Source organism: Vigna unguiculata, chromosome 5 (assembly GCF_004118075.2).
Source record: "Vigna unguiculata cultivar IT97K-499-35 chromosome 5, ASM411807v1, whole genome shotgun sequence".
Lineage (NCBI taxonomy): Eukaryota > Viridiplantae > Streptophyta > Magnoliopsida > Fabales > Fabaceae > Vigna > Vigna unguiculata.
In genome coordinates, this window is record NC_040283.1 from 7,697,747 (window position 1) to 7,709,482 (window position 11,736).

Genomic DNA, 11,736 nt, shown 5'->3' on the forward strand with positions numbered 1-11,736 from the left:
GTAATAAAACTCATTATTTATTAGGTTGAGTATTAAATCTTGATGTTCGATTTGTTGAATCCAACTCAACCTATTTATTGGTATAATATACTTTTAGATTTAATATATTATTTTTATATGTTCTATAAAAAAGAAGGATTGAGAAAAAAAAACATATATTAGATAAATACTTTTTTTCCTTGTCTTAACCTTCTTGTCTAAGCATACCTTAACTCTTCCCACCTTTGCACCAATTTCTTTTCTTTTTATAATTTAAGTTTTTGATTTAATTTGTTTAAATGTATTATTTAACACACATATGTATACAATATAAATATTTTAAATATATATATATATCATTGTTGATCGGGTTAGTTCAATTTAAATTTAGTCGAAAAATGACAAAAGTTCAACTTTAACTCAATTTAAACAATTTTAATCAGGCTAGTTAAAAAGTTTAAAGAAACTCAACAAAAACCCTAATTTTTTGAGTGAGATTTTTCTTTTTCTTATATCCAGCCCCCATCCTGTAAAATGCATCTACGTTAGTTTAGTAAATCCTACAAATCAAAGTAAATAGTTTTCTTCATAAAAAAACAAAAAACAAAAGTAAATTATTATACAAATCAACTTAATAGACATAAAGATCTTGTCAATTTGAACAAATTTTCACAACTTTCTCTTTAATTTATTCTTATTTAATAAGATTTAACTCTCATTGTAATTAATGCAAAAATTTCTTATTATAGTTTTATATCTTCCTCAGTAAATTCAATAGTATTTAATAATGATAATACTTCATTTTCTGAAAATTTGTTTTGCAGAAAATAAAAGAAAACTAGCTAATCATTACTGTATCATTGTATTATAATGTGAATATTTAACTTTGAACACGAATATTATGCTGATGAGATACATAACATCTAAATATAAATATCAGACGAGAACAGAAGTATAAATTTTTCAGCAATAATTACTTTTTCTACAAAAAATATCATGAGATACTAGAGTTGTGGAGCACTAAGATTGGGACTTCACAGTCCACACTAGCGGTATTGGGATAAAGTAGCAAGTCCTATCTCGCTTCAAGAATACACGACTAGACTTGCTATTTTCTCTCCAGCAATTTCGATATTATATTGTTACGTCTTAATACAAATTATGAGGAGTTCAACATACGTTCACACTCAATCACAGTGGCAAGTTCAGCAAGAGCTCCCATAGCTGCCATGCCCCCTCTATGTAGTAGAGAGAGTGCAAGTTCACGTTCGTCCCATCTACTTAATCCACACGCCAATTTCCTCAAAGTATCCACTCTCACTTCTTGAATCCATACAGGTGCAAGACTAACCATTAATCCTACGAAACAACAGACGTACGTTTTCCATGTAATAGGATTGCAACTGAGTGAAATTTTCTTATCCATGACTTCGGCTAAGAAGTCCAAATGGACCTCAATGGTACGACTCCTTCTGGAGAAAGTCCCTGGTGGTAGTTTGGACCCAACACCCCATATAATTGACCCTGACAATATCAACAGATATGCCATAGCATAACCCTCTAGTATATACGACGCAACACTATCGTTGTTTTTCTTCACATCTCTTGATGAGAGCAGCCAGGTAGGAATCGTTTCCTTGTACAATTCCTGGACCAGTAGCATACCACCTGCGGCACATAGAAGACTTGCACCAAGTGTTGCCACCTCTTTTGCACTTTGGGCGGCCAGGGATAGTGATGATTGGTTGGATTTTATGTGACGCGAACCAGCATCCGACCGTCTGCCAGCTAGTTCATTAGAGTACTCTGTCACAAGACCTACAATTATATCGTTTACATACTGTACATTGTGTATATTTCGACAAGATCGAAGAAAAAGGAATCCAGGAGCAACATACGGATAAGCACCAGGGGTAGTAATAGTGTTACCCAACAGGCCATTCACACCACATTCATCACTCAGCTTTGAGGTTGAAACAGACAATGTTCCAAGGAATGAGGTGAAACAACTTCTCAACAGCTGAGCAACGGACTCATTGTTCTGTCTAAACACAGATCGGGAACCTGATACAACAATGAAGTGGTGCCAGCGGCGAACTTTTTGGGCCCACAGAGAGCCAATTATAGGCATGCTAGGCCAAGGGCAACCAGATGCACAATTTTCCAAAGCTGCTCCAGTAATAGCATGCATGTACTCCAGGCTCTTGTCAAGTTTAAAAGTAATGGATAAACTGACCAAAGCTGCCATTGGTAGAGGCAGCGTTACCGGTGAACCTCCTGCCACACAACAAAGGCGTAACTCATAAGCAATACAAATAAAATAATATCATCATATTGTTTAAGCTTATGAATCCCTATTAATTAAAAGAAAATATTAGAAAACAATTAAGTTTGCAGATTTATGTCAGTAATGTTAAGGATAAATTCATCCCCCAAATTACACCACCGTCTCTTGCCACATATATGGATGAAATGTGTTCTCACTTAGCAGTTTGCATCATGTCAAGTGTTTCTCAAGAGAATTACCCTAAATCCTTCATGTAATAAACAAAAGTTACGACAACATTTAAAGATGCACTCCAGTCTTGTCAAACAATTCAAATCTAAAGAGCTCTCCAGTCAAGAGAAGAAGCAGCTAATTAAAATATTCACCAGTCTAAGCAAAGTCAATAAATAAATATAAAAAAACATTAACCCTTTCCATGTATTTATGGCCTATTCGATAAAATTGAGAGGTTTACCACTGAAAAATGGCTGTATTCATTAATAAATGACACTGTATAACAAAACTACCGTGATGTACAAGGACTTGAAAGCATTCAATGACCTTAACAGCATTGTCCTACAATGTGATGAATGTGCTTCTTTTTAAAAAAAACATCTTTAGTTAGGCATTTAGGAACTCAACTCGATTATGTTCAATAATTAAAAATAGCAAATTTCAGCATTGATTTGAACAGCTCAGGGAAGTGATCATAACTTGTATCATGTTGAATTGGGTGGTGACAAATGAAACAGGCCAACATGGATGTGTACAGTCCTTGACATAGGGGATAGGCGCTTCTTGCTATAGTGGAAAATGATGCTACATCATTTCAACATTATCTAGATTTACATTGGGTGAATAACAAATGTAAAATATATCACTCGTATAAATAGAAATAGCTTATTGATAGAAAGAGAATTCAATTTGTTGCTGATAAGCAAGACAGTGGATTCATATTTCTCGTAATCTGCTGAGAATAATATCAAGCCGCTCTTTAAGTTGTGAAGATCAAAAACACATGAATTATTCTGGTCAATGAGTCACTGCAACTACTTAACATATAAAATGCTGGAGCAGTTCACGTATCTTGAGTGACTTCCATCTATAATGTATCATACTTTATTTTTCGTTGGACCATATAATGTATCAAACATGTAAATAAGATTAATGGACCAAAGAAATACCAGAAGAACAGATAGGAACCTCAACGCCAACATGAGTTAATATATCTTTTATTTCCAATTCAATTGATGGAAGAAGTGCTGCTGGACTTGGCCAGTCTGTTCCATTCATGGGAACTTGTTTCCATACACCACGAGTAACTTCTGAAGAAAAGTAATCAATAATGGCAGCAAGCGATGCTGGAAGAAAATCAACAAGGTCTCTCAGACCTGCAAGTGAATGACACAAGTGTGATTACATGAATGTAACACCAGAAATACATGTACTTCTGTCCAAAAAGAATTTTCTTAAGACTCAACAACAAAGATTTTCTAATTAAATACTTGTTAATTGCATATGTAGTTGATTAAGAATCAGTGCTCCCCAATTGCCCTAGTTTGATGTGATCTCTTCCCCGTAAGTATTGCAATATTAAAATCAAAACAATTATTTCTTGATGAAAATAATCAGGAATTAGTAAACAACTCTATGTCATTAAAGCAAAATTTTCATGATTTAATTAATCAACTATTAGAAAAGACACAAGAAAGGTGGGACCAAATTGATGGATACAATAAACTTGATTGATAGAGAAATAAAGATAGCATCTAGCCAACCTGTTGTCAATTCTCGTGATGAAATCCTCCCATGAGCGCAAGCAGTTAAAATTGATTCAAGGACAAAAGGAAGAGCTTCCAGCACTTCCCATGCAGGAAGCATAGGTCTTTGAAAAGCATCATCACCAGAATTTATGAGAGAGCTACATGCATTACTACTAGTAGGTGACGAAGAATTGCTTGATGAAATTCCAACCTTGCTTATTTTCTGATATATCATGCTTAAAATCATATTAGCAGTTTGATGAATGGAATTTCCAGTGGAAATACCAGAAAGGGCTGAAGCAACACATGATTTGTATTGACAATACAAGGCCCGCAATTTTGGAAACGAATCAATGTACACAGGTTTAACAGATGCAGACTCGGGGAGATTTGGATTGCTTTTCCGCTTATCTTGGGAATACATAACACGATGATTGTGCAATGATAAGATATACTCCAAACCTCCAACTGCAACTCCTAATTCAGTGATGCACAGGTCAAGAGGGGGTCTACAGAATTTCCATAATCGAATAAGGAAAAGAAACGCTAACGAAAAGGCCATGTATGTTGTTGAAGACTCATCGCCGGTGCTATTTGAAGTCGGTTTGATTGAGCCAAACGCCTCACAGAGAGGCAATAAAGCAGCGGCAACTGTTGGGACCTGCACAAAGAATATACGATAAAAATACTTGACATTAGAGTATGAATGGTAAAGAAAATATAAAAAGTTTGCATACAAATTGCTATAAGAAATAGTTCTTGAAATAGACTAACTATCTAAGGGTGCTTCAGCTCGTTTAAATGCACTTATATAAACTTTTCTGTTACTTTTTTTAACGGAAAAAAAGAAGTTATTAAAGCACTGAGTAAATAAAAAAAAATAGAGAAAATATATTTTCAGAGCTTATAAAGGTCTCCTTTAGGTGGTCATATTTATATACAACAGATCTGTGTGATACAATGTCTTTTACTTAGCCTACTTTTGAGAGTTTTAGGTAACAACTTTTGAATATAGCTACCTTAACCTATTCTAACAAAAACACAGGGCCATCCTAACACAAGGAATATTGAAAGGATGCAATTCTAAAGTGGAACGACTGACTAATTGCCACATAAATTGAGGTGCAGGACACCAATAACACAGCATTCATCCTACATGTTTTCAATGCTGTCTGATCTCTCGATAACTATCTTTTCTACCTAATTTCAGTTGTGGAAGAACACAAAATTAATGTTCACTTCATTATCATAAAAAGAATTGGAGAAGGGGGGCATAGGCACATGTCACTTCAACAGTAGCTGTGAATTGCACATTTTACCACCCAAATAAAGAATTGGAATGGATTTAGTAAACTGTTTTTGCAACCATGGAAATTGGAATTTTTATAAATAATAAAATTTTCCATTCTAAAAGGAATATGAAACATGAAATTTAGAATTTGATAGTCCAATTCTGATTCCAAGGTTGAATTGGAGGTCAATTCCAAGAACAAAGCAGGGACTGATAAAATCTGTCAACTGACAAGTTAACGCAAAAATACTTTTCCATCCTTATAACTTTTTTAGAAAGAATCTAAGAGTTATCATATTCTTATAGCCATCAAATAAATTATAGAGCTGAATCACTTACTACACCATGTAAAGAAAGTATATGAACAGTATCAACAGAGGAAGCACCACGGAGAACAGCACATAGCATGGGCATACTATCGACCAAAAGGCTTCGAGATCCAGCATGACTTGTAGGTAACGGAGAAGCAAGAAGCTTAACCACATAGTGGATCACATGTTCCTGCCGAGGAGACAATGGTTGATATCAGAAACAATAAATAATGAGGGATACAACATTCAAGAATGCAATACCATAAATTAATCATAGGCTACAACCAAAGGAAAAAACTAATATCTGAAAAGGGCAGTGTTAATGCGAGGTTTTGTCGTCAGTCGACACAGCAAAGAACAAAAGCATAACATTTTTTTCCAGTTTAGAGAACAGGAGAAACAAAAGCAGGTTCAAATCGGTCAAACTCAAATCCAGGTCCATTAACTGTTAAAAGTCAAACCAAAATAGTGAGTTAAACTAATGAATAAAATGAAATTTTCAATTAATGGTCCCAGCTAGTCAATGTGCCATGCCATCAAATGGGATCTACAAAATTTGAATAAACCAAGCATGCAATAAGATATGGTTGTCAAAATCGAGTATACATAAACTTATGCAGGCTCCATAAACTCGTTAGAGTTTACTTAATAAAAACATATTAGAGTATTAATAAACAATATAATATTTAAACATTTTAATTTCAATAAAGAAAAATAGTAAACTATAATATCCTGGTACAATAAATACATTACATTCAAAAATTGAAGGAACAAAACCAGTGTATTGTCCAGTTTATTATATTTTATTTTTTATATCATAAACTATGCATTATTTAGTTTAAAATTATTATTAGTATATGCTATTCTTTATTTTTTTACACGTTTAACACTTGTATTTTTTTATTCTTCTTCAATTTCATCATTATATAATTTTATAATAAATAACAGTTCTTAATTAACAAAAGCCAATTAGAAATTCTGGACTCAAATAAGATATAACTTGAGGCCCAACTAATAAAAAAGAGAGGAAAATCACCCATGACCCTACCCATGACCTGACACATCACCTCCGTGTTGACTGGGGCGGCAGGTGAAACATTCCCTACCAGAACACAATTGTTTTAAGCATCTTTTGGTTTCAACATGAAAAGGCTGGAGTGGTCACAAAATCCACTTTTGGAGTGCAATTTCACAGGATCTCCACTACTGATCGCAGCGTGGTTCGATAGGTTCTTCAAGAGCAAGGGGTGATGGTCTGCTCCTCTCATGTGGGATTGGAACATTTTCAACATAAATGGAACTTGCAATTTGACAAAAGTTTCACACCTTTACTCAAAAATGAGTTGGCAAACGAGTTAGCCTCTTTTGTGAATACAAGAGTGTACGCTCATGAGAGTTAATGAGCTGACTCGTGATTTTGATAACCATGCAGTAAGGTACAGAATAATGAGTGAAAAACAAATGAGGTCTGATAATTCAAAATATGGTTGAAAACCAATGAACTACGTATTTACATTAAAACAATAATTGTTTGCCTCAACTCCACGCCAATAGATCCAGCAGATTCCAAACTAGTCCATCATTCTAGTATGCATAAAAGCTAGACTAAGACAAGATTAGTATTTCCTACATTGACCAAGTATATAGCTAAAACACCCTTTAAAATTACTAGTCTAGTCCTCCTACCTTGAGCTAATCTTTAGGGTAGAGGTATGCACGGTTCATTCTCAATTCTAATAATCATATTAAAATAAATCTACAAACCTAAGTATACAATTTTAACATTATCCATAACAAGATTGATAAACTTTAGGGGCAAAGAGGGAGTGAGACTACATGATTTAAGAAATATACATCCGAGGAATAGCCTGAAGCACTTTTCAGCAACTTTGTTACAGGAGGACTAGCAATTTACAATACCTCTAGTAGGAATAGGATTTTTCACCTGAATATACCATCCGTGACCAAGGGATGCACCACATAGAATCTTTGCAGCTGCTGGCCTTTCCACATCTGATCCATTTAATGCAATATAGTATAACTTCTCTATCTCTGCCAGGCTAGGACAGAAGAAAATTATGAAGGTCAATAATTAGCAGTTAAGATAACACCAAAACTAGATCAAATTTGACAAAAGAAATAAACCTTGAGGCAGGGGTCACCGATAGAGAATTTATAAGAGTATTGTTTAACGGTGTTCCTTCCATAAACATTGACCACGGAGATTTTTCTAGAGGTGATGAATCTGACAAAGACAAAACAGATGTAGAGACATAACCAGGCCAGAAGTATACTGATGTATCCATTAAATTCCTAGCTATCAAAGCCTCCACTATGAGATGCCTCAAGTTCCCACCTGAAAGATAATTCAGAAGTATCATAGATATTAGCAGAAAAATAGACATGAAGAAAATTGAATGCATATAATGCAAGATGGAACCATGGAAGTAAAAGATCTAGTTCCAAATAATTAACCTGCTTTTGTATTGGCATTAGCATGAATTCCACTGCCAGATTCACCCTTTCCATTCATAGAATTATAAATGAAGCTTGCAGCTTTTCTAGCTGCCTGATTGGCTGCATCAATAACTAATGTAGGAGGGCATAGGAGGCCAGAAAAGTGCCCAAGGACCTGAACAGATGACATCAGTTCAAGTTTCATGGAATCATCACTTTTCATTTCATGTGTATATTCTGATTCCATAGACACTTGAACAGAAGACAAATTATGTTCAGAGGCATCCCTTAGAACATTTGCAATTGCCAAGGGGACAATGCATAAAAGTACACATAGACGAGCCACAAGATGGGGAATAGGACCTTCAGGAGGATCACGTTCCTGCAATCAACCATGAGGGTGGGGTGATAAGTTAAATATTTGGTTAATATTTCAATAAAAACAAACATTACTGTGGACCAGTCTCAACTCGCTGCACAAGCCGAAGGGCTGAGAGCCAAAGTGCTAGAAAAGTTTCTTGCCAGCTAGCCTGGTTTAGTATTTGAAGTGTCTTGATTCCTTCTGCAAGTAGTTGATGAACATTAGGAAACTGAATCCACATAACTTTCTGAAAATAAGCCTGTTAAGATTAAGCAATAATAAATCCAATGAAAACTCACTCAAGAGAATTTACCTGTAAGCACATCAATAGCTGATTTTGTAGGAATTTGTCTAGAATCCATAGCATTCTCCATATAAATGTCAAAAGGAACCCAACAAGGAGACTGACAAAACCGGTAGTTGCATCTCAACGGTATCTTACATGATGCCATATTGATGAGCGTCCCAACCAGCTGATGCTTACTTGGGCAGTAATCAAAATGTGAAACTCCACGCATGTTTGCAGACACTTTTGTTAGGACTTGGTTTACTAATTTTAGCTCCGATGAGGCCAACTCAAGGGATTCAAGAAATTGCAGCCTCTGCTGGAGGCAATTGAATTTTTCGGGCCTATTATACATAATCAACAACAAAATGAGGAAAAATATTAGTCAATTTCCCAGCACAAATCCTACACAGCATGTAAATATATTAATACAATAAAACTGCCTACTAGACCGCTATTGTCATCTTGATTCTCCATGGAAGAAGAAAGCTCCCACATGATGTTGCGGCTTTAAAGCATGATTGTACATGAGAAAACATTTAGGTATAGTCCAAGTCATCCAAGTCTACCTTGTCTTGCCATTGTCAATGGGATTGCATTTGTATCTAATAGCAATAGCAATAGCAATTGGTGGAAGAAAAAAGTAGGAAAAGGTACAAGGAATATAGAATGAATTCTCATTTTGGCATAATCTACCATATAAACTAGTGTTTCTTTCCATCTTTTCTTGCAGATGGAATTTGCACTCATTTGAGTAACTTCAAGCATTCACAACTCACAAGACTAGGAAACCACTTCCATAAATGATTTCTCATCTTTATTTATTTATTGCCACTAAAGTGAAAATAGCACAACCAAACCATATTATGACATATAATATACACATCAAACCAGAGATATCTTACACTAGCAATATGATGAAGAGAGAACAATTTTTACTGTCCACGTTGTTTTATCAGGCAGTGACAAAACTCGAAGTCATAAGTTGCTTGAAGCTCACTAATATAGCATATCATTTGAGCATGTGAATTGGTTCAACGGCAAACATGTTTCATACAAATCACCACAACAATTACGGACAAAACAGTCAAGACAGAAATCATATACAAAGTAGGAGACAATACATGTTCAAGAGAACAGACTGCAGCAGAATAGTGGCCTTTCTGCTTTCGGTTAGTCGATCCAATACCTCTAAGGCGGTGAATGAATTCCGCTTCCTTATCTGTTCACGGTACTCACTCTTCTCAAAACTCTGCGTCACATTACGATCAATGTCCATACAATCCTCACCCTTACCTGCAGCAACCAAACTCGACTTCTCACTAAACGTCACTTGAAATCCCCAATCGATCAGCATACAATCGAGCAGCGAAATCACAATCTCGAAAAAGAACAGCACGAACACGTGCCCTATCTCCAGATCGCGCACCTTGTAGGTTTCCGAAATCCGAAGCGCGGAGTCCACAGAACTCACGATCCTGCACAAACAGAAACGCGATTACGCAACTAAGTGAAACCAATAGATTAAGTAACGAGAGCGAGAGAGCGAGAGAGCGAGAGAGCGAGAGAGCGAGAGAGCGAGAGAGCGATTAGGGTTTGTTACTTGCGGTTGCAGGAGAGAGACGGCGTAGGGTGAAAGGAGAACGCGTGTTGCGAGAGGAGAGGGAGGAAGAGAGCGAAAGAGTGAGGGTGAGAGTGGCGGTGAGGTATGGCGTTGGAAGCGAGAAGAGAGAGTATTTGAAGGGGGAAGAGGAGGCGCGAGGAGAGGGCGTGGTGCGTGAACTTCCACATCCAAGGGTGGTTGTTGTCGAAGCATATCTGTGAGACTAATAGTTCCCCTAGCTCGGGACTGGGAAGCGCAATGCCCAGTGTGTTCAAGTGTTCCACCAGCTCCGTTACTCGTGCCCCTGCGGCTTTGTTGCTGCATTGCTGCCACAGCTTTAGCCTCTTCAGAACCCCTTCGCGCACTTCATCGTTCCACTCCAGTTCCGACTCCATGCTGTTCACTCAGCCTAGTCTACTGTAGGTGTTAGTTGTTAGTTCCTGCTGCTCTCATTCTGGCCGCAAAAAAAATTAGGGGCTGTTGGGGAATCGAATGCAGTGGGACAGTATTGCGTATTTTTTTTGTAATATTGTGATTTTAGTCCCCGTTCGAACGGGGTTAGTAAATACACCTAATCATTGCTATATTGATCACAATCTCAATTTCCGTTCACCGGGTAGTAACTTTCAATCTTACAATATATAATAATTCAATTTTATTTAGAGATCATTTTATTTTTTAAAAATAAATCAATCCAAATATTTAGTTTAGTTTATTAAACAATTCGGTCTTTTATATAATTTAATTTAGTATTATTTTTGCTTGGTTGACATTTCTGGGAAAAAATTGGGGGAGGAGTAATTCCTTAATAAATATATGTCTCCTACCTACATTGCTTGATTAATTTTCATGGTCCATTAAAGATATATCTTGGTTAAAAACATGTTTAATATATAACTTATTTATTTTACTTTTACTTAAAAACTATTCATTTGAGTGTCATATATATGGTTTAATTTATTTTAGACATATAGTTTTGAATCAAGGGAATTAAAGTAAAATGGAATAAACACGTGTAGACATAAACAGGTGGCACTTCTTCTGTATGACATGATTCATATTAGTGTAAAAGGGAAATGAAATGTTATCAGTCAATCAAATTGTAAAGAGAAAAGAATTGAGAACGGTCAAGTATTTTTAAAATTAAAATAAAATTGTCTACCACTCTTAGTCTTAAAATGAAAGCATAAACAAAGAGAAGAACATCGCTTAGTAATACATATAAAATATAATAAAAGTAATATTAATAACTCCCCTTAAGCTGGATATTCTAAATGTACCGGTCTTATATTGTTTTTTTAGTTATTTAAGTAAACTAAAAAAATTAAAAAATTAGAAACAAAAATGAAAAGAAAATTACCATAAATATATTAGATTTCGACTTTTCAATAAGTATGTTATAATAAAAAAATATATTCT

The 11,736-nt window shown here is 35.4% G+C and overlaps 1 protein-coding gene across 2 annotated transcripts; it reads right to left on the reverse strand.

Annotated features, from left to right (window-relative positions):
• Positions 1–887: 887 nt before the first annotated feature.
• On the reverse strand, positions 888–10,853 carry LOC114186074 (mediator of RNA polymerase II transcription subunit 33A-like). Of its 2 annotated transcripts, XM_028074087.1 has the most exons (12): positions 10,318–10,845; positions 10,144–10,192; positions 9,839–10,010; positions 8,742–9,058; positions 8,538–8,629; positions 8,086–8,449; positions 7,756–7,966; positions 7,556–7,670; positions 5,639–5,800; positions 4,024–4,669; positions 3,430–3,636; positions 888–2,256 (listed from the first exon to the last, which is right to left on the reverse strand). In XM_028074087.1, the coding sequence occupies exons 1-12, from the start codon at positions 10,639–10,641 to the stop codon at positions 1,139–1,141; spliced, it is 3,777 nt and encodes a 1,258-aa protein (XP_027929888.1). In that variant the 5' UTR covers positions 10,642–10,845; the 3' UTR covers positions 888–1,138. The 2 variants fall into 2 exon arrangements, with proteins under 2 accessions (XP_027929888.1, XP_027929887.1); XM_028074086.1 differs by having other exon boundaries at positions 9,839–10,192; positions 10,318–10,853.
• Positions 10,854–11,736: the final 883 nt, after the last annotated feature.